The sequence below is a fragment of the Trachurus trachurus genome, assembly GCF_905171665.1.
Source record: "Trachurus trachurus genome assembly, chromosome: 20".
Taxonomy (NCBI): Eukaryota; Metazoa; Chordata; class Actinopteri; order Carangiformes; family Carangidae; genus Trachurus; species Trachurus trachurus.
The window spans coordinates 11004096-11027424 of record NC_139911.1 but is presented as its reverse complement, the minus strand read 5'-3'; the positions used below and the strand labels follow the sequence as shown (position 1 = coordinate 11027424).

Here is a 23329-nt window from a genome sequence, read left to right as displayed (position 1 = left end):
TTGAATTAAATCACACTTGACAGCCTAGTCAAAATCTCATGTATATTCATGAAGAATTTCCAGGCTTTCTGTTGCCTGAAACTGAACAATTAATAAAAGCTTGTTTTTTTTCACCCAAAAAGGAAACAATATAACACAGAATATGTAAATGAGAGAACAGCTAAATTTTTCTCACTGGCAGCTCAATATGCAGGCTTTGTGGCCCAAGAGTGCTAAAATTGCACTTTTGATCATAGCTTTTTTGATTGTGGAGAACATACACCACTCCCCCGCCTCCCGACTCCATAAATATAATTTAATAAGCTCCTAACATGATGCTGCTTTACGAGCTCTGTAGTACAAATATAACGCAGCCTCCGTAGGGAGCACAGCACCTGTAATATGGGCATGACCGGGTAAAGTGCCTCATTGAATCTGTCCCAGGTTGACGCTGTCATCATCAATCGTCCCTTGAGCAGGAATAGCAGGATATCCTTGGCAGCAACATTCACCTATAGATCACAGGTAAACTGCTGACTTCACAAAAGCACAGCTGATGAAACATTGACTAGCAGGTACTGTAAATGACAGACTTTTACACATCTAACTCATATGATACCAATGAGTCCTGATATTTTAGCATGACCTCACAGGAAAGTAGAATAAATATGAATTTTAAAAAAAACACAACAATACCCACACCTTTACTCTCTTGACAACCTGTATTTGACTCTTGTTACTCCTTTAAGCCCCGACACAGAAGTGGCCAGACTGACCTCACTCTGAAGTGCCAAATAGGTTCTAATGTACAAGCACAGGTGCCAAGAACACCTACCTTTTCTGCAGAGTCCTGGAGTCCAAAAGCGATTATTTCGTAGAGCACCCTGTGGTGGAGAAGGAAGTTGACTCCACCACAGGCTCCAGGTTCCTGACGTGACACATTCTGGATGCCAAGGCAGTCCTAGGGGTGTATGTAATCACACCAAAGCACATCATGAAGTGTCGCTGTCCTCTCGCTTGCGCATGCATACAAGAGCTTCAATTCACTTTAAATGTAGCCATGCACTCCAGACGGTGCTTGGTGAAATGAAAAGGAAGAGCGACTTCAAATGTCAAGTGGTATTTTTATAGAGTACTGTCAAAGAAGCGTGATTCATCCATCTTCATCCTACTTATTTACATATTGGTGCCCCATTGAACCAACCCACATTATACCTCTGGCACATTATTTATTGCTGTAGTTTGTACTCATATCTAAACACTGACCGCCTATATAAGATGACTTGCTCTGACCTGGACCAGGTTGAGAGTGCATGTGTATGTTTCCGTCTTGACAGGCAGTAAGGGATGAGAGAGCAGCTTGAGGAGAAGTTTCTGACTCTCTGTTTGGAGGAAGGGACTGGGCTCATCAAACTTCCACCTTGTGATGGACAAACAAAAGAATGTAGCATAAACATATTTAATATATAATATGTAAATTAACAATGCAAGAAACTCGGATTTTTAAAATATCTTACAGGTATGAGCAGATGTGAACACATTCCTTGACGATGGGTAAATGCTGGTGGAATGGGAGGCCATGTATGGCATGGTCTGCCAGCTCCAGTGCCTCCAGCCAGTTCTTTTCTCCCTTGTTGAAGAAATAAATCAAGAAATGTTACGTATGATGCATATTTAAATCACAGGATAAACAGGTTTTCTTACATACCTCAGCCTGTGCTTCCCTGAGAAAGCTGCAGGTTGACTCCATCCAGATGGCAGCACGGGTCACCTGCCTGTAGAGGTCATGGCTGTCAGAGTTCACCTGCTCCAAATAGGCGACTGCTGTCTCTTGAACGCTGGGTAATAACGCTCCCAGTGATGTGTCCAAGCATAGGTAGAAAAGAGCCGTCGCTGTGTTTTCTGGGAGATTGTCACAAGCCTGTGTGAGGAAAAAAGGCTTAATTTCTGTTTTTTATTAAATCAAACGAACGAGGAACACACAAACACAAACCTTCTCAGGGGGGAGGATGGTCTGTAGGAGTCTAATGGTGAATATGGCGGTGCCTGTGTAGGCCATTCTGTGGTGAACCAGAGAGCTGTGTGGAGCATCTTCTGGGTAGCACTGATGGTAGCTCAGGATATCCCCTAATAGTTCCAAGAAGGCTGTCAGCTTCTCCCTCTAAAAACACACACACACACACACAAACAGAAATGTAGCCAAAGGAGCACATGCCACTCAAATACACCAACACAACCACATTGTGCGCATGTTCACATTCACAGACACACTCTGACGCACAGCTACTGGCTGACAGCCAAGAGAAAAATGGTTTGTTCCAGGGGTTAGGAATTGAATGTAATCAGATTTCAGGGTTATTTTGGGACGAGATACAGATCCACCCTATCTCAGTATGAATAAATTGGGACAATCTATTCTCAGCCACTTTGTTCTAGGAGCAGAAATTGAACAATAGACGACAAATACCAGCAGGGGGCAGTAGATACCCTGTGCATTGCTGTGGCTGGGATAAACAGTTCGGCCCATTCCCATAGGAAAAACCTAGAGGTCTGGCACAGAAAAGCTGCTCTCCACATAAAGATGACAAAACAGTTCTCAGGCTGCAAGGCTCTGGGCATGTATTAAACAGCAGAGGGCCAGAGGGGCCTGGGCTTGACAAGTGTATAAGTCCCCCTGCAGAGGAACATACTCTTTAAACAGTCAGGGAGGATAACAAATGATCCTGCATGGTAAAAACACACACACAAGTTTAACACAATCCATTGTGTGGACTTCATACACATAATAAATGAAGACATTTACTAACCCAACAATACTGTGCTCAGATACACCCATGGGTACCGACGAGAGGTGTGTGTGTGTGAGGCTCTTTGTATCCAGCAGAAAGCCTTTGTAACCTTATATAATTCATTCAGCTCAATCACATGCCTACACTTCTCCTTGACAGTTCAGTACCGTATGCCTTGTGTGTCTGTGGCAAATTGTCTGGTGGCCAACCCACTTCCCCCTTTTCAGTGTAGTGTATCCATTCATCTACATAAGAGGCTGTCATGAGCCGCGTTTTGACTTGCCAGCTCCATTCCCACCAGGCTGCGATCATCCCAGACCAGCTCACAAACACTGTCCCCGAGCAGGAGGACGGCGTCGCAGAGTAGCTCCAGAACACGATGGAACACATGTGAACCCTCTGAGAAACAGGAGAAGGAGAGCAAGAGCAAATTTTCTTTGACAAGAACTGATAGCACACTGTCAGGTATGGAAGCAGATGAGTGGTGATTTTGCAATATTCAAACAAAAAAGAAAGGGAGAGAGTGAGTGATCCCAGATTTATATATTTTAGAGACTTTTTTTCTCCCTTCACAAATTTTAAGAAACTGCAAAGGTTCTTACCTGTCTTGAGGAGTGGTATGGCATGGTCCATGATGGCAACTGTGAACTGGGCCAAAGTGAGCTGTTGCAACTGCAGCTCCAGGACATCTTCTGCTCCCAGGTCAGGAAGCTCCAAATGGGCCACGTCTGCAGGCGACTGAGGCGTCTGCCTGGGGGCTTGGACTGCTGCTCCACCTCTGTGCGAACTGCCACTGGATGAATCACAGACAAGAGAGGGAGACAACTGTAAATTCATGATCTGTGCTAGGACCACTCAAATACAAGGAATGACGTATGAGCTGCATAGGGATGGATCATAAAAACTGAATATGCCATCACGGGAATCAGAAGTGATTTTTCAACACAGCAGACTAGCCGCTAGAGGGCTCCTCATGTTATTCATATTTATGAAGAGGAATAAAATCCCTCCAGCCTTCCTCACATAGTTTTATCTTCTTTTGTGGGTTCCTGGTGTCAATAGCAATTTTGTCATTATCAAAGCCATGGAAAATCCTACTGTGCACAAATCTCCGACAAACACCCCCCTTAAGGTCTGATGAACAGAATAGACTACGATGCCAAATCATATCAAAAAAGTTATTTATACAAGCAGGGGAGACATACAGTTCTGACACAACATCACTAATGCCTCAGAAGTGCAACTGAAGCCAAACTGAGTGAATCTCTGGCCTCACTCAACATGATTATTTCAGACATGCAAAGAAAGTTATGCTTCTTTTTTCTTTTACTCATTTGCACACACACCTGTCGGAAGCTGCATCCCCGTCTTGGCCATCTCCGCGGGCTCTCTGACCAGTTCGGCCCACTACGGAGGGCCGGGGGGAGCATTCTGCCGCCGGGGACGAGGCCTGGGACCGCTGGGCTACCCGAACGTCCTGGGAGTGGGAGAAGGAGGAGTTCTGGGACACTGGATCTAAAAGTTCAAAGTTGTATGATAAAGCAGAAAATAAGAAATGATTTGGTCATGTTGAAAGTCCTTTTTATGAGCAATGAGTCACTGTTGAACATCAATAGTTTAACATCGATTTGAATTTGCTACCTCTATTTTGAGAAGAAACATAATGCTATGATATTGATTAACTATATATATATATATATATATATAAGATTTATTTAGGTTTATACTTGAACAAATGAAGGTCTTGCTGCAGCCTGGTATATAGTATGTACACAAACAAGATACGCATTTAAAAATAACTAGACCAACTGCTATCAGGAATAGAAAAAAAATCTGTATATCTGCCTAACTCATGAGGCATTCTACCTTGCTTTGTAGAGTAGAAGCTTGGATCTTGATAAAAGCGCAGTCTCCTCCGTAGCCCTGCACAAAGCTGCCGCAGGCAGGAAAGAGCCTGCAAGTGGAGGTAGCTCGCCTCACCTTTACCTGAACCCACCCTTAATAGGGACAGGAGGTTCTGAAAACAGAAGTGGATATCATAAGTATTACATTACCATGAGGGAAATAGAGGAGTTTTCAAAGGAAAAATTATTAAGCACTAATAGCCATTTAGGATATTGATGTCTCTGGGTAAATGTTGGCTAGATTACAAAAAGAGAAAAAACAGCAAGAGTTGAAACAAACACGTACAAAAAATTTGTGTAAATGGGACCGAAAAATCAGACAGTGACAGAAAAGTCATAATAAAGTCCCCTGCATAAAAAGGGTAAGTGGGATTGAATTATTGAAACAGCAATTTGTTCCAAGTTGAGATTTCCGACCCTCCGTAGCTAATGATGTCATGTCTCTAAATCCAAGTCTTTTAATTTAGCTTAATAGCTCCAGTAACTCAAAGGAGGGACAAGTTAAGCCACAAGAAGAAAAGTACTCCCCAATAATGATTTGTTTTTGATGATGAGACTGCTGGGTGACAGTGTGCTAACACTGCCCTGAGACCAATGTAATGTAATGCACCACTTTATTAACAAAACAGTAATGTTCACAGTGGCTCAATGGGGCAAAATGATGTCTCCTCCAACACTCACTCTATTCCAATGAAATGAAGACTCTGACAAAAGATGCACTTTGTCATTGACCTGAAGCTGGTAAATACAGCAGAAAGAGCACAGCACATTTTACACAGATGGAGAGAGTGTAGTTACAGGACACACTAACTTGACACTTCACATTTAGATGGCAGTTCCATTATAGCCAACAAGACCAGAATGAGTGCAGTTCAAATGCCTCTTTTTTTTCACACAATCTGATATTCAAGAGGGCCTGTGGAGGAAAGAAGCAAAAATATCCCACCAAGGACCTTCACACCACACCAGAGGTATATCAAGACCAAACCATCCTCACAGCAATCTGGTGCCTGCTCAAGCAGAGTAAGTCTCCAGAGATTTCCACAACCTCCAACAAGATCAGGGACACAGAATTATAAATTGATGTTTTGTTCAAGGGCAATATTTGACAGGATATTATGTTGACAATGGCGAGAGTGACCATCTCATAAATGCATTATGAGGTGTTCATGCAATTCCCGCAAGACCACACACTTCATCTAATCAATGTGAATAAAAAAGAATAAATGTAATATGAACAAGAGTTGTAATAAAACTAGCAGCAAATAAATTCTTCAATGGCATCTTTGCTTTGTCCCTTTGGTTGCTCTTACTGAACGAGCGATTCAGAGCAGTATTTTAATCTTAGTTGGTTTAAAATGTCCTTCAATCCAAGGGATTTTTCTTGAACATGGCCCCCAAGAGTTGCTACAATTGAAGCCGACATAAAAGAGCTTTAAAAGAGCACCCAACAGTAACTCTAATGCACAGCTACAAGGTAATGACACAATTAAAAATTCAAGATTTTAATTAATGACATACACTCATCAATGCGATATGATTGCATCACTAACCCTGTTCCCAGTGCAGCCTCAGATTTTTATTCTTAGCTGACAAGAGTGTAACGTGGCATTAAGTTCTGCTGTCGGAGCTCATCCACCTCAAGGCTCAATGTTTTGTGGAGATGCATTTTGCTCACCGAAGTTGTAAAGAGTCGTTTTCTGAATTACTATGAACTCTATGTCTACTCAAACCAGCCTGTCCATATCCAGTGTGACCTCTCTCATCAATGACACATTTCCAATCTGCAGAATTGCAGCTCAAAACTGTATTTTTTTTGGGGGGGGGGTTTGCATCATTCTGTGTAAAAACTCTAGAGACTCTGTTTTGGGAGAAAATCCCAGGAGATCAGCAGTTTCAGAAGCACTCAAACCAAACCATCTGGTACCAACAATCACTCCACAATCAAAGTCACCGAGATCACATCACAGATTTTTTTTTCTCCCCCCAATTCTGATATTTGATGTGAACATTAACTGAAGCTCCCGCCCCTTATCTGCCTGATTTTATAAACTGCACTACTGCCATATGGATGATATTTATAATTATATGAATAATCAGGTGTGGAAGTGTTCCTGATAAAATGTTAGGTGATTGTATCTGAAATCAGTATAACCTGATACCAAAACATTAAAATAAAAAGTAGCTATTCCCACAGGACCTATTATAACTTGGTATCCTACCTGTGACTTTTTATGAGAGAAACTGCCTCCATTGTAGAGCAGCGTGTGTCTGGTATAGTTTCATGTTTGTTCTTTACAGTCGTATCTTTCATGTTTTCACAAAACTGTTAATGATGTTACCTTTACTATGCTTGGCCTCTGCAGGAAGATCTCCGAAGGAAAGTCTTGCATGATGACATCGCACAAAAGATCACAGGTGGTCCGTACCAGGTTTGGGTTGCTGCTTCTTAGAGAACTATTTCAGAAGAATTACAGAAGGTATGTTAAATATTCAGGCATTTAACAAGCCTGCACACTTGTGAAATTGATTACCGAATCATTATTTTTGTTGATTTTACACTGCATCTTAAAAAGGCACAAATTACAATATTAGTTAGAGATGCTCTGTCTCTCACCTCTCATTTGACGAAAGAATGTGTCTGTCTGTGTTTGTTAAAGTCAGCCAAGGGAACACAGAAAACTTCAGACATATCACAGACTCATGCACTGTAAAACAAAATGAAGATTCTCAGAGACAGGAATGATTGGGGAAAATGTGAAGGAAATTTTCAAATCACATTACAACATTTGAGATTATATTTACAGAATAGTGGACTGGTACCCGCTATCTTGTGAGGTGGCACATCTGTGGTGTCTGGCAAACTCTTGTGGAAATAGCCCATTTTAGGAAAATCCTCTTCAGGAGGAATAACTGCAGGGACTAGAGCAGAGACACCTTATTTGTTAAAATTACATTTCACAACAGTTTGATCAAATGCGTTTAAGAAAAATCACAATCTACACCACCATCTCCCACCTCTCTCCATTATGAGCATTCAGTAATTTGCAGATGACAGGCTCTAAACACAAACATGTTTTTGGCTTAATGTGCAACACCTGTTGGAGCTGTACTACGCGGTCCATGTGAGTAAACTATTATTTTACTGGGGAGTAGATCAGGTAGCTGGAACAGCTGGTCCAGGGTACCACTGATGACAGCTCGCAGTCTGGGCTCCACATTAGGAGACAGTTGGGTGAGGAAGTCCACCGCCCCAACGTCTCTCAGCATCTGGGCTGCACTCGGATGCTTGAAAGAAAAAACGACAGCGCAAATAGTCACAAAAAAAGAAGAAAAAGATAAACTTCAGTGAAATGTTAGCTGCAGTGCTGCTGTAAGAAGACTTGGTATCAAAATGTCACCGGGCAGAGCTCACTGCGTTTAAGTCTCTGCTAATATTTCTTACAAAGTAAACTGTGTTTGTGGTTTGAGGACAGTCGAAACTTCTATGAAAGCTGTATTGGAAAAGGCAAAGAAAGAATAATCCTCTTTTGATTGACTGAAGTCTGGTCAGATGCTGAACAGATCAGCTGCTTCCCGGAGGTCACTGTCGCTTTCAGAATTAACTTCTTGTTGTAATACGTTTAGCTATTTACCTTTGATAAAGTTGTGAGCAACTCAAGGACCTCCTCTTGCATCGGCACCTCGGGGAAATTAAACCACTCCAGAAGATACACAAACAGCATCTTCTCTTGGACAATGTCAGAGACGGATATCAGGGAATGGTCCAGCTTTGATATGATGCTCTTCAATGCCCGGACTCTTATCTCCACCAAAGAGTGACCTACGTTTTGTAGAAAGAAAAAGAAACTGTGGTAAAGCTGCGAGGAAACAGTAACAGCAGAAATAACGACGGTTTGTTTTTAATTAACTTACGTTAGCAAGTTGCTAACAATGAGTGGAAGTAAAGGAAACTAAAGCTAACGTTAGCGACATCAATACGCTACAAATATATACATTTTTAATAACACTATACGTTAACAAAAGAGACATATAGCTGTTAGCAAGCATGCAAGCGGGTCGTTGAAGTAGTTAAAGTAAAGTCAGCATCCTGGTCCTCAGCTACACTGGCGTAGCTTCAAAATTAGCCTACCTATTTTCTTTATAAGGGCGGATAACTCCATATCCGGTGTGTGTATTGCGTTTCCCTTCGTAAGAAAAACTGATGAAAACGGTTCATCGGTTGTAACAGCTTGTTAGTTTCGTTTAGTTGGTGGTTGCCTGCCTGTCATTGTCATGTCAACAACGTCTGGCCGGTTTTGTTTTCAACAAACGCGCCAGCGTCACTCCACTTCCGGTAGTGGACCAGGGTGCGTTCAAGAGGTGCAACTTTAGACACTGTTGCTAATCCACCTCCCATACACATATTATGCACATGTAGCAACGATAATACGAGCACCTAAAGGGAAATTACTTTTTTTTAACTTGATTATATTTACATTTGATTATTTTTTTTAATTAATTTTTTTCAAATTACAGCATCTTTCACAGAGCTGCTAATTAGCAGTAACCCTTATGCAGAAACACCACAAATCACCTGGGGCCAATTTTCAGCTACATAGACTATAGGTACAAGTAAACTAAACTAAAAAAAAAAAGAAAAAGTAACTGCTTATATATCAAATGCAATTACATTAACAAAGCTGAACAACAGCAAATTCTGTTAGAAGTGATATGATAGCAGCATTATGAGTGCTAGATTTAAAATGTATGTAGGCCTAAATCTGTTTTCAGATCAAGGACAAAACATCTATTTGGAAAGAAACACAGTATTTGCAGTAGATCACAATCGATCAGATGATGTCTCTAGTTGGCTTCCCTTTCATCTGACTCACATGATATGCCACATACTGGGACCACTCTTGTCTGATCTTTGAAATGTTATGTAAACATGTAAGGGCTATTTCTCTTGCTAGGATCATTAGTGTTTCCATGCATACTTGAAATCATTGAAGGCTTTCGCTTTCCTGACATATTGAGTGAAGTTTTGACAGCAGCCACATTATCCTGTCATTAAACTAATCTTCTCAAACATTGATGCTCTAAAAAAATCAAAGGTGATGTGCCTTGCCTTTTAACACTAGTGCAGATATAAATTCTTTTCATACTCTGCGTGTAAGTTAATCTAATTGCATCAGCTCTCACACTTGAGATGTGATGTGAATATGATCATCCGACAGGGTGATAATTAACTAACTTAGCAAATGGTAATTTGCTATGACAATAATATGATCTAGCAGCTTTTGTGAATTCCGGTGGGATATCAGCCCATAATTAATTACGCGTTGTACTGTACTATTCCCTGGATTTTTAGGAGTTTGAGGAGGTACAGTAGAAGCTAAAATGCTTATTTATACTAATCATAATCAATGTAGGTACATTTATCAACATTGAACTTTAGTGTCCTCTAAAGTAACTACAAATTTAAATGCAGCACTTCATTTAGAGTCTTTGAACACAGCACATCTATTCTTGCTCTTCAGCTTCATTTATCTTATTTAAAGCACAGTGAGTCAGATATACCAATCCAAGAAGCTGTTTATATATGGCTGCACTATTACACTAAATTGAAAATCATTTTATTCACACATCCTTTCACTTTTGTATGACGTGTGGTAGTATTTGTTGTCTATGCATCTTGCCCAGAATTTAAAGTGAAGTTTTGTGGGTTGGAACAGAGGTTGTCTTGCACAACATGAGTCATATTGATGGACCTGCCAAAGGGTCCATTGACCAGTGGAGGTTAAAAAATTTATTCCAGTTCCCCCAGCCTCTCATACAGTATGAGTTTTATGGATGTTTTCTATATTCTACAGATGTACAGTGAGAGCAGGAGTGAAAGCTCTGACATCCAAACAGCTGAGCAGGCCTTCTTTACCTGGAGGAAAAATTCATCGCTCTAGGTCAGGCTAGGAGTTCGCAATAGCTGTTCAGTCTGCTCCAAACTGTGCATCACATCATTTCTATTTGACAACTACTGTGTGTCTTGGATCATTTGTTAACATCAGCAGCAGACAAGAAACAAAATGTCACTTTAAATAAATGAACCAAGGTGTAAGTCATTTAGCCCTGCACAATTGTTCATCTGGGATAAGCTTTTCCCACAGATGTGTTTTCAGATGTTTTTTTCTTTAGTTTTCCATAATTTCCCCAAACTCCCGATATTCATATTCTTTGGAAACATTTTTGTGGCTGTGAGCTACATATGTTGCTCAAAAATAGTGTTTTGTACTTTAAACCTTTAATTGCCTTTGTTTAAATGCGATTTGAGGGTTTCATATAATAACATTTCATATGCAAAGTCTGCCAGTTGTTTAACATCAGTTTAGATTACTCATATGCCAGAAAGCACCTCAGGCTGTTCATGAATGTAAGCCTGATCGCTCAGTGGAAATCATGCCAGTTTAAATACTTTGAAGCCAGATTTACAAGCGAAGCATCTCAGTCTCTGGACTCTCACCACAGTTAAAACTGATTCTGAGTTAGCCAACCTGGACAGAAATCATGGACCACTAAACTATTGATGTGCATTTTATCTTGGAGCTGTATGAAGGACGCTATATGCTTTGGCTGCAAAAGTAGTAAAAAATGTATAGCTTTTTTTTCCAGCACACTTAACACATGGGGAAAAATCACAACACATTAGGGACTGTAAAAAAAAACTTTGGTAGGGAAGTTAGTTGAAACTTATATTTTAGATTTTTAAAAAAGCAAGATGCCCGATTGTCTAAAAAGATTAAGTCCAATCAAAGATTTCTTGTACTGGGAGTCAGAAATATAAATTTGGGATGACTCTTGGTGTGCCAAAAACACACAATAAACAAAAACGTATGATCGTCTTCATTTTCTAACCTCTTCTCTTTCCCTCATATTTTTTGTGCCATCCTTTCAAGCAGAGTCATCGGACAGGTAAAATGAGAAAAAGCCAAATTAAAATAAATCACGTATCACCAAATGTTTCACAAGAGCTGCCAGAGACTACAGAAAAACATTGGTTGTTACCCTTATGGCTTTTCTTATGTAAAACAAGGTCAAATCAGCTAATTAATCATATCATTATTGTAATTGTCCAGAATCCAGCGCCCCATATGGCAACAAAATACAAGGAGCTAGCAGAATTAATGATGTGAAGTCAAGGGTGACGTTATAACAGACTCAGAGAACAGGAGCGACAAAGTTATTCATTGTTGTAACCGTGCAGCCATTTGGACTGATTTCAAGTCTCTGTCGCTGAGTCATTACATTGTATGTGCACAAAGCTGGTGTAGCTTTAGATTAATGAATCTATGAAGACGCCTTATCTATGGATATGAATTACCGATTTAGCCACTTAGGTTCTAAACAAAGCATAAAAGGGATCTGTGAGACAGTGAAAGAATGAGGCAGAGGTGTGGACATCATCCTCACCATAAATGCTCAGCCTGCATTTTAAGGCTAAACCCTTCCTATGTTATTCCACAGTCACTTCTGAAACAAAACCCAAATGGTCCCACTGGCCCTGTCACTGTTTGACATGCCTGCTGTACCCGTCTTCCGCTCCACTGCAAGTGTTGAGGATATGAGGGTGGGCACCGAGGGGCCCCCGACAATCCCCCATCGGCAAAGGAGTCAAGTCAAAGGACTGAGTCAAACTGAAGCAAGCGCAGACATATTGTGCAAATAATTTATGGCTGATGCAGCATTCATTTGAAATTAAGATGAAACGCGAGGAGCTTCCCCACATGTAGAGGTATCTCATTAAACAGTGCAGCCGGCTTCATGTGTATACAATGTTCCATCTTGAGATTCAGTGTCAAGAGTTGCATTTTTAAATAAATTCAAATTATTTTGGAATTATCGATCCTGGGACACAGAGAGAGGCTGGAGGTGCTCTGCTGTGTTTGACAAACTTGTGCTCAATTCCAATCAACCTATGAGAGAAAGATTTAATTTGTGTAAAACCCAAACAACCTGTTATTATTAACTATTTGATCTGTTTATCCTGTCATAACAAAACAGACTGGGTAACTTATGACCACAGCTGAATATTAACTTGTTTTTACCGTCTGGCAACAAATATCAACCACACTAAAGTTTGTTTGTCAGGTCTAATTTAGCTTGTACAGACACTGCATCCTTGCTTCCCAATGTCCTTGGTTCTATATCTAAGAGCTGCCACCCCCCCTTCCTCCCCCTCCACCAGCCCTCCCCTCCTGTGCCAACACATCAAGTGAAGGCAGCCTGATCAACCCTAATAGGGCCTGGTAATTAGAGTCTTTGCATAGAGCCTGTCTGCACGCAGCTGCCCTAAGCAGGTTGGGGAAAGACTGCCATACACTTGACAGTGTGGAAAAAACAATGTAATGTTCAGTATATGGGCCAAATTAGCCTGGCAGTGGTAAACACAATCTACTTTAAAACAATACTGACACTAATTAGGCAACCAATGTATCATTTCAGGGTTCAAGTTTTAGTTGCTGTATCAAATACTTGAAAATACTTGGAGAGCCAATTTGATGTTTCTAGAATACAAATTAGGAAGACCTTCCCACATAAAGGCTAAGCACAGCCGGCATTAAGAGGGAAAAAGTGTTATGGATGCTATTTCTCCACTTATCTGGTGTGGAAAATGGAATCCAGATTATTATGTTGGGGTAATGGTATATTGTTGATATAAACTATAGGCTACAGTGCAAATTACAATAAAACAAGCAGAAAACAAACGAATCAGAAAGACAGACCTAATTGTTTTTTTACAATAGCTTGAACCTTAAAAATATAAAATGGGCTCAATCAGTTTTAAGCTTAGTTTCCCTTTTGTTAAGGGGTAACACAGGACATTAACAGAAAGAAAGTATTTTCAATCTATCAGCTGTCACATTTCTCAACAGACACAATGACAGCTAGACAGAAGTGATTATGGCATTCGTAATTTAGGACGATTAAGAAAAAAACCTGCAATTGATTTCTTATTAAAAAAGTCCAAATAACTTTGAAGGTGCATTTAAAAATAGCTGTCTGAGGAGGTGTAGTCACTGCCTTCAGACAAATAGGCTAATCTTCAGTAATCTGTAAAATAAAAAAAATAAAAAAAGCCAGCAATTTCCTCTGCCATAGAAAGCAAACTGAATAGGTGATTTTCTTTCAGTCTTTTTTCTATTCTTTTCCAGTCGTCTTTCAGAAGTGCTACAATAATTTCAATGTCAAATATAACAGTTCTTTGAATGTTAATGGGAGCATGTTCAAAGTAGTAGTCCATAATGTCCTTTAAATTGACCTATTGTAAATGTGCTGCAATCTAACCTGTTGGTAGCCAGTTATACATCTTTACAGTTTCTTTTTTGTATCTTATCCAAACAAAGTGGGAAACATTTATGGCCACATGTACCGGTTTACCGCATTAGGTTGTATGTCTTAATAATATCTTTATTCTACTCTACTGTCTTTAGGCCTATTTCTATTTATTCAGTTTTTATTGTGATGCTGTAGTGTGCATTGATGGCAAACCTAATTTCATTGCATAGAAATAGGCCTACATAATGACAAAAGTCTCTCCTCTCTCTCTCTCTTATGTCTAAAACTTCAAAACTTATTTTTATTTTGTTTTAGGGGGGATGGAGCATGAAGTGTTTTTTGCAACATACCAGGGAGCTGCCCAGTGCAACCACATCCCTCTACTTTTGGGCAACTGAGCAGCCCCAGTAGAGCAATTATATTGGAATTTTTGTGTCAATGGTGATTATTATTTATTTACTTGCATTTCCCTTTACTGCCCCCGAAATGTTGTTCTTTTTTAAAAAAAATCTGTTTTATCAAAATCTCCTTCTCCAACCCCAAGTTGTTCCCAACCACACGTTTCCATATAGGCCTAATAACATTAAATGGGTGTCAAAGGTCTTTTTTTCTGTCAATATAATTTTTTTGCATAATCTTATAGAACAATTTTTTCCCCTCATTTGAAGACAAATGTGTTAATTTGCAATATGAATATTTTATAATTCCGAGATTTGGGAAATCATTTTTGAATAATTTGTTTATTATGGTAATTCCCCCCTCCATATACCATGCACATGCTTTGTCAGGGTCGGGTTGTGTCTGTCTGTCTGCCTCTGGGATGTAAAAACTTGCTGGAGCTGCTTTGAGTCTGATTCGCTGCATCTGAATCTGCTCCCACAATTCAACAGGCAACAAAGGAAGAAAGGAAGAAGAGGCCGAAAGCTAGAAAGTGCTAGCCAACCCCAGGCAGAAAGATAGATGACAACCTTATTGTGTAATTTAAATTCGGCAATGTAAACCGTACATGTTTAGAGAAGTGTTGAATCCGGCCGTACACACTGCGCTTTATGCTTTGGTTTGGGCGCAGGAGCTGAGGAGGAGGAAGAAAAGCGGTGATGTTTTCGACAGTAAACGCTAACAAAGCTAGCAGAGAGTGCTAAGGTGTCAAGCTAACATTAGCCAACAAACGTCAAGGAGCGCACCTTTTAATGAACGTGTTTCACAGGACACATGGGTTATTCTGCCCTGTAAGACAAGCAGGTAAGATATAACAATAACGGGAATATTGAACTAATATATTGATAGATTACAAATCGACTCTTGAGAGTAGATATGCTAACGTTAAGCTAACAAACTAACTGGTTGGTACCTGCATCATGTTAGCATACAGGCAAGCTAGCGTCTTATAAATTGGCAAGCTAAATCGGATAGGTTTATTTTCATTTCTTATTCTTTTCAAGCAAATTAATATCAATAAATTGTAGTTGTTGGGTTAGGTTTGACCGTTTTGTCGTGAAAAGGCGCATGCTAACTAGCCGAGCTAAGCTAAAGGCATGCTGTTGTGTCCGTAGGCCTTGTCAGGTCAGGACAAACCTTGCTAAGGTTGGTTTAAATTATGACCCGCCGTGTGTTTTTATGTGGTTGGATATGATGTGCTGCTTGGGTATTATTTTCCTCGTTTTGAAATCACGTGCAAACTTTAAAGGGTAAGGAGTTTACAGATGGTCTTTCCTTGTTTTTTCACAGCATCAAATGAAAGGTGGTGGAAGTGGAACTTGACCCATCCAACTGAGTCACCATTTTCCTGCACATAATGGTGAGTAATCAGATTGCAGCTGTCTTGATTATCAAGCAGCTTTGTTTAGGCGTTTCAAGTGACACATGTCTCCACATACTGTCTGTTTTTAGTCTTGTTTGGCAGGGCTGTCAGAGTTTTTGTAAAAATGAAAAGGCAATGATTGGTATTTATTTCACAAAACCATGACATCTATGCATTGTGGTCAGTGAGAATAATGACAGTGACATTTTATATCGTTGCCATGGTATTAAAGTAAAAAATAATGATCTGATGTGCAAATGATTGCTTTTAGCTGTACAGTTGTTTGAAGTTGGTCACATCTCTTTTGTTGCTGCAGTGTATACATGGTCCACGGTAGTAAACAATGCAGCAGGACACTGATCCTGAACACACAGTCAAAGCAAGCACCGGGCTTGAGAGGCAAACGAGCGACAGCAGCACCGACAGAGAGGGAAAATACTATCTATCTCTCTGTGGGTCATAAACATAGGCATTAATACAAGTGATTTATAATTTGATGTACACAATACACAAACCTAATGATTTTGATTGTATTAATTAATTAGGTTTGTTTAAATTTGGTTTTGTTTAATGGTTACAACAATATGGATGTAAAGCGTTCAAACCAGATATGAAAGTCACTGAGCCATTCATCCTGGTATTTCGATAAAATAAGTAAAAATCCAGAAGCTACATATTCTCAGTGTGAGGATTTACTGTCTGTTTTTATGTTAGGTCAATTGATAACTTTTGTCAGAGCTTCAGGGAAACTGTAATAGTAATAATTATAATTATTTTTTGAATACTGAACTAATTGAGGAACTGTTTTTATTATTAGTTTGTGCTGAAAATTATTGCTAGTTATGACACTGAGTTAATACAATAAAGATATTCACTTTTGTCCAAATAGAAAATACCAAGCGATTGCTTTAATTTATTATCACATGCTGCACTGTTATTGTGTTATTTTTTTCCATTGTGATGTGCATGGTATTTTCAAATATTTGCATTGTACTGTTAATGGATATAATGTGATATTACGGTGGTTATGTAACCCTGTTTTTTTTTCTTCTTTTTTTCTTCTTTCAGGGTTTGATGGCTTCACTGTATGCATGACTTGTTTTGCGTGGCGTGATGGGAGGACACTGTGGATAGTACTTTCATCAGGATACCAGGAGAGCCATCCCATGCCGCCACTTTGGAGGGCCTGTAAGAATGAAGAAGATAAGCCTTAAGACCATCCGCAAGTCCCTCAGCATAAAGGGCAAAGAGGAGGGTGACTTTGTCATGCTCCAGCAGCCCTCGGTGACTACAGAGTTTTCTAAGGAAGAGTCACTTTTTGGGGGCTGCTACACCAAAGAGCTCTCCGGCTGTGACCTTGGTGGAGAAGACGACAAAGCGGGGCAGAATAAGGGCCGCTCAAAGAGTGAGAGTCTGATGGGATCACTAAAGCGGAGGCTGTCTGCCAAGCAAAAGGCAAAAGTGAAAGGTGGCTCATCTGCCATAGGCTCTGTGGATGATGATGACACCTTTTCATCTTCTTCTGTACCCATCAGTTTCAACGAGGTGAAAGCCCAGAGACCCCTTAGATCTGCATCACTACGCAGTCACCATTACAGCCCTTCACCATGGCCTCTGCGATCAGTCAATTCTGATGATTCATGTATTAAGATGGAGGTAAAAGTTAAAGCCATGGTTCACTCTCCCAGCCCCAGCCCCAGCTTAAATGGTGTCCGGAAAGAATTTCATGATTTCCAGATGGAAGGGCTCTTTCAGGACCAAGCAGAATCCTTAAAGAATCTCCAGCAGCCACAAAATGGTGAGCTGCATCTAAATATTGATGAAAATGACGTGCCTGTGGTGCTGGGGTTGACACCCCAGGACTACATCCAGTACACAATGCCTTTAGATGAGGGAATGTACCCGGAAGGGTCCCACTCTTTCTGCCTGGACAGCTCCTCTCCTATGGAGGTGGTGGCTGAAGCAGACAATGGGTCCCTCCACGCAGACCAGGGACAAGAGGAACACGAACTGGTTAGTGGTTTGCCTCCGGATCTCTTCATGGAAACCTCAGTGAATAGTCTTCTCATCGGTTCCGCTGGTGTGATGCTCCAAAGCTCTAGAGTAGAGGTCCCGCCTCCCCTCTCTCCACTCCTGCCACCCATGATAAGTAATGGACATATCCCCAGGACTTTTTCGGGGTTCAGCTCTTCAGACAGTCAGGTAGCTGAGAGGGTAAGACACCACCTCAACTTTGACCCAAATTCAGCTCCCGGGGTCAGCCGAGTGTATGACTCGGTGCAAAGCAGCGGACCGATGGTGGTGACCAGCCTGACGGAGGAGCTGAAGAAGCTGGCGAGGCAGGGCTGGTACTGGGGCCCCATCACGCGCTGGGAGGCAGAGGAGAAGCTGGTTAACTTGGCCGACGGCTCATTCCTGGTCCGAGACAGCTCAGACGACCGGTACCTGCTCAGCCTGAGTTTCAGGTCACAGGGCAAAACCCTCCACACCCGCATCGAACACTCCAACGGACGCTTCAGCTTCTACGAGCAGCCGGATGTGGAGGGACACACGTCCATTGTTGACTTAATTGAACACTCTATCAAAGACTCAGAGAATGGAGCGTTTTGCTATTCCAGGTCTCGCTTACCAGGGTCTGCAACCTACCCTGTCAGACTAACCAACCCAGTATCTCGGTTTATGCAAGTGCGCTCCCTGCAGTACCTTTGTCGCTTTGTCATTAGACAATACACAAGAATAGACCTAATCCAGAAACTGCCCTTACCTAACAAGATGAAAGATTACCTGCAGGAGAAGCACTACTGAGGACACAGACAGGACAGTGGTAGCAATTTGCACTTTTGTGTTCAGTTGAGAGATTTAAACAAGGTTTACAGACAACTACAGTTTTGAGATGATTGGTTCTGGTTCTGGTGGCTCTTGATTTGTGTCCAGGTGACTCTGTTGCTGTTTAGTCCTCCATTCCACTGTTCTGGGATTTTTGCTGGTTTTAGGAGCCTCTACTTCCAGAAACACAGGCCAGCATATAATCTATCGCAAAAATATAGCAGAGGTTTACATCCAAGTTCCATACATTAAGTGCAGACATTAGGCATGCTTTGTGATGTGTTGTTAAGTGTAACATCCAGCTGTGCAAGTAGACCAGATTTTCTAAAATTTGTCGTCTGCATTGAAGTTGGGCCAGTGAGAAAAAAGAAATTCTACTTCCAATTCATTAAATTTTGTCCACTAAATTGTACATTGAAGAGATGATTGCAAGGATGGAATTGTTTTCCTATAGTAAGATATTTTAAAATCAAATTTCAAGCTTTGGGCTGACTGACCAACTTTGATCATCTTTTGCATTTAATTGCTTCTCTGATTGTGCGATGGTAACATTTTTTGTCAGATTGACCAGACTGAATTGTAATGCAAGGCATCTTTGTCTAACAACCGATAATGGCCAACATGCATTTAGTTTTTTGTTTTGTTTTTTTGAACAATCTAAAGCAAAATCTCAGTTTTGTGCAAAATTGCTTTCATCACAATATCCAGAATTCTGCTAATTCACAAACTACTACTTTTTTTAGTGGATGCAGTTGCTTTGTGAGGTATTATCTGACTCTGTCATGGCATGTGATACCTGAGGTATTACAACTATGTTTGTACTTTAGTATAGTTGGACTGGTGTGTGCTCTGTCATGGTTGTTACTTTCATCTGTTCAGATATATGATCAAACTAAAGCTCTGACGCTAACCACAGTGCCATAAAAGTAAAAAACAAACAAAAAAGTGTAAAAATCCTAGTTCCACAACTTGAACATATAGTTGCAAAAGATGTCCAAAGTTTGCTGGTCTGTCAGGCTTTTAACCGTTGGTTAGGGGAGTAGCTTTAAATTGTATGGCCGCATGTAGCCATTATATAATGTGCAAGCCTAAAGGTACTGACGATGCTGGATTTTTTCTTGTCATGCTGTTCTGTAGAAACAGCATCAAGTTGATGTATAGCTCTTTTCAAAATATGTTAATTAAAAGTTAAATCTTTCTGCATTAGGAATGTTACAAAAACTGCACCGCAGCTCAGGCCTAACAACTTTGTCACTGTCTGTAATGCTTGTATCTGCATGTAGTAAAGGCTTTAAGACTGTCAGTTAAAGGCACTGTAGTGTTACACTAATTGAGAGAAGATGTCACAGTAAAAGGGTGTAAGATTTTCGGCTGTGTTGCCTAAGTGCAACTCTGACTAAAAGGCTGTTTAATGCACAATTGCGTTTACCTAAGGCAGTTCAGATGTAAAGAAAATTGCCCTCAATTACCCCACAACTGAAAACCGATTTCAAGTCAATTGACCTGCATCTGTATGTCGTGATGGCTGTTTCTCAGACTCTTAACGCCAGCACTGAGCTGGACCCAGATCAAAGGAATCCAAAAGAGAAAAAAAAGGTGTGAGCTTAAGTCAATGGATTTGGCAGGGCCAGGGTTAAGTCCTCGCCATCTTGGAGTAAAACCAGGGTTTTAGCAAATGACAAAAGTTCCATCACAGCTGCATGGCACCATTGGTACCATGAGTTTCAAGGTCATTCAAGTAAAAAAAAAAAATCATTTTTTTTTGCCATTGCCTATCCACATCATCTCCAGGTCCCCACAGAGCTGCACTACCCCACAGATTGTCTCGCTACTGGGCTGTTTGTGCCAGAGTAAAGGGAAGAGCACACAGTATGCTACGCAAGTGCTTTATATGGATACTTTGACAGGGAATTGTTTTTTCACATAATGAATGAGTATCTTTTTCGACATCAGTGTCCTTAAAAGTATTTGGAAAATGGTCTCTCAGACAACGTTGGTAGGTTGTTAGCGCATAGTTCTAGTTTTAGTTAGCTAGAAATGTTGGTGTCTGAGGGAGTTACCATGAATCTAGCACAGCAGAAATTAGATAGGAACTTTGAAAGGTGTTGCATGTTTAAAGACTTAGCATTTTAAAGCTTTGAGTTGTATAGGAATGAAGGATCTAGGACGTGTGTTTGGCTGTATAGAAGGATGTTTCTTTGTTTTTTGTTTTCGTCACAAACATTGGCTGGACATTCTGTGTACAAGAAATGTATTTTTCTTTTTTAGAGTCCTTTAGTGAATTTTTTGTGACATTTGCCATCTGGGGGATGGGGCTGTACAAAAAGAATGTACGCTTATGTGAGGTATCCATTTTATCTGCCTGCAGACCAGTTTCAGAAAGCATGAGAATCATAAAAAAACTACATTGACACATTTTTTTTGCACTTGAATATTCTCCATTGACATGCTTGGATCCTCTCCTGCCTAGAGTTGTCCTTCAGATGGCATTTTAAAAAAGAAAAAGAAATAAAGTCACACATTTGTCCTTACGTGTTCATATAAATGTTTAGACTAAACCAAGACTGTTTTTGTTTTTTGGCATATCTGTGGGATATAAAGGGTAAGGCACCAGCATCATATCTAAGCCTCTGCTAATGCTCATGGGCTGTCAAGGAATGGGATCATAGCAAGAATGTGGATGTAAATTTAATTTGTCTTCTTTTGGGTGCGTGTGTATGTGTTTCATTTGAAATGTGAAAGTAAACTGTTTTAGTCTTTTTTTTAATACAATGTTGTTTTAATTGTATTTCCATGTTCATTTGCAAATGACGAGCAGGAACCAGTTTCATATGGTGTTGCTGCTGTGACTTTTCAAAAAAAATACTTATTTTGTTTATTATTAAGCATTATTGCCTTCAGTGTTTGATTCCAGAGGTTGATGCTTGTTAATAACAGCTGTTTAGCACTTAACAAGCTCCAACATTTTTTTTTCTTTTTCATGCGTGAAGGTGATTGTTTACAATGTTAGGTTTGGAAATTGCCCTCCCTTCCCTTCCCTTTATTTCTTTCTTTTTTTTTTTTTTTTTAACCCTCTTTCACGTGAACATTTTTGGTTTGTTGGTACAATTTTAAAAACTCTTTATTTCATTTTAATGTGTTGGACACATTTGTGCTGCTTATGGATATGATTGCCTTTCTTGTATTTAACAATGGAGAAATAGAATGTCACGAGTGTAGATGTATGTACACACGACAACTCTGGTTATCACCCTGGGAGAGAAAAGCAGATTTGCAATTTGTTAACAACTGTAGTCAGTTAAAAGAGCATTAGTAGCGATTAGAAAAAACCCTCTGTAGAATTACCAGTTCACTCCAGTTTACATTGGTTGTCAACTGTCAACTTTCCAAAGTAGATGGTCTTTTTGTATTTTTCTTTTGGAAAAAAAATCAACAGTGATTTATTGCACAGTTTGGATACAGTTCAAGAGTTTTTTGTATCTGCCAATTATAAATTATAAATAAAAAACTATATTCTAAAAAAAAAAAAGCTGTTTTTGTACACTGGTATCACTCACATTAGACCTCAGATCAGACAGTAGCTTGGAGCTACTGATGCACTTGACAAGAACCTGATCGTGCTTGCAGTTGTGTTAATGGATGAAATCATGGAGGTCTTAAGGAGATTTTTTCCACAGTGGGTACAAATTGGCAGCTAATCCCAGGGCTCCGGTTGCCTAATTTACAGACACAGACTGGGGGGGGGGGGGGGTCTTATAAATATAACAGAGACTCAAGGGAAAGATTAGCAGCAACGCTACCATCCTCGCTTTAACTTTACTTTATAAATCGACTGGAGAAACACTGAGAGAGTGCTTGTATTGTGGGAGAAGAGGGGGAGGAGAAGATGGGGGTGGGTTGGGGTAATGGTGTCAGGTTTGGACTTGGATCTCCTGGAACATGGTCGGCATGATGATGAGGAGCCCGGCTTTGTTAACTGCTGTGTCTGACAGGCCTCTCCAGGCATCTGAGGTGAAGATACACAACTGTTTACTCTCTCTGCCCGCTTCACAATGATTTATTCATAGCACACGCTGGTGGTCGCATGTCATATGGAGATGCCTCCATCATAAAAGGACTCATCTCTGGTTTTCTACGGTTATTTTTTCTCCCTTTAATTTGCAGCTTTTCAAACTGTTGATATTCAGATTTTAACCGGAGAGATGTTACTTCTCTGGGAGAGTGCGGCTTGTCATGATGTGACATGGCATCCCGGCTGTTTCTGGGGTTTGTCTGCGCACATCATGATATTCGACCTGCTCACTTTGCCACCTCATACCCAGGATGTTGCCTATTTATTCACAGTGCTTCCCTGTGTGGTTGTTTTTTTTTGAAGGGGAGCTGTTGCTTGACAAAATGTCGGATCCGTTGCTGTTCCAGCAAACACTGAAGTGATACGAGTAAAACAATTTTTGACACACCAATGACATTTTTGGCACGTAAGACTTTATATTTAATTTGTTGGATATTAAAAGTGCAAAAGAAAGTTGTGGATTTCCAGAAGGTGATGAGCAAAAACACAATCGAGAACCCCTGTGAAACCCAAACATGTAGGAGTTTTTGCACTAATTAAATGGGAACACTCCAAGTCTGGTAGCTTTTTCTCTGTTTTGCCCGGCCATGTGCATTTTTTTTTAACAAGGCAGTCCATATACATGTTATGATGTGAATATCTGTGT

The 23329-nt window shown here is 40.3% G+C and overlaps 2 protein-coding genes across 3 annotated transcripts in view; one reads left to right on the top strand and one right to left on the bottom strand.

Annotated features, from left to right (window-relative positions):
- rttn (rotatin) overlaps window positions 1-8969 on the bottom strand; it is a 30729-nt gene extending 21760 nt beyond the window's left edge. Inside the window, exons 1-16 of the mRNA XM_083995117.1 lie at window positions 8805-8969; window positions 8308-8495; window positions 7771-7960; window positions 7496-7585; window positions 7290-7380; window positions 7015-7129; window positions 4635-4785; window positions 4115-4283; window positions 3371-3561; window positions 3052-3167; window positions 1973-2140; window positions 1688-1900; window positions 1497-1609; window positions 1273-1399; window positions 815-940; window positions 375-491 (exon numbers count right to left, since the gene is read on the bottom strand). Of these exons, the coding sequence (XP_083851243.1) occupies window positions 375-491; window positions 815-940; window positions 1273-1399; window positions 1497-1609; window positions 1688-1900; window positions 1973-2140; window positions 3052-3167; window positions 3371-3561; window positions 4115-4283; window positions 4635-4785; window positions 7015-7129; window positions 7290-7380; window positions 7496-7585; window positions 7771-7960; window positions 8308-8495; window positions 8805-8835 (2196 nt within the window). The 5' untranslated portion in view covers window positions 8836-8969. The remainder of the gene's footprint in view (window positions 1-374; window positions 492-814; window positions 941-1272; window positions 1400-1496; window positions 1610-1687; window positions 1901-1972; window positions 2141-3051; window positions 3168-3370; window positions 3562-4114; window positions 4284-4634; window positions 4786-7014; window positions 7130-7289; window positions 7381-7495; window positions 7586-7770; window positions 7961-8307; window positions 8496-8804) is intronic.
- Window positions 8970-14870: 5901 nt separating this feature from the next.
- On the top strand, window positions 14871-22090 carry socs6a (suppressor of cytokine signaling 6a). Of its 2 annotated transcripts, XM_083995388.1 has the most exons (3): window positions 14871-15226; window positions 15713-15782; window positions 16854-22090. In XM_083995388.1, the coding sequence occupies exon 3, from the start codon at window positions 16980-16982 to the stop codon at window positions 18588-18590; it is 1611 nt and encodes a 536-aa protein (XP_083851514.1). In that variant the 5' UTR covers window positions 14871-15226; window positions 15713-15782; window positions 16854-16979; the 3' UTR covers window positions 18591-22090. The 2 variants fall into 2 exon arrangements, 1 of the variants encoding a protein (XP_083851514.1); XR_014596272.1 differs by lacking the exons at window positions 14871-15226; window positions 15713-15782 and having other exon boundaries at window positions 16950-18863; window positions 19320-19351.
- The last annotated feature ends 1239 nt before the right edge of the window (window positions 22091-23329 follow it).

Excerpts from the sequence above, each read along its gene's own strand:
- socs6a (XM_083995388.1), top strand. The coding sequence starts at position 16,980 with ATGAAGAAGATAAGCCTTAAGACCATCCGCAAGTCCCTCAGCATAAAG.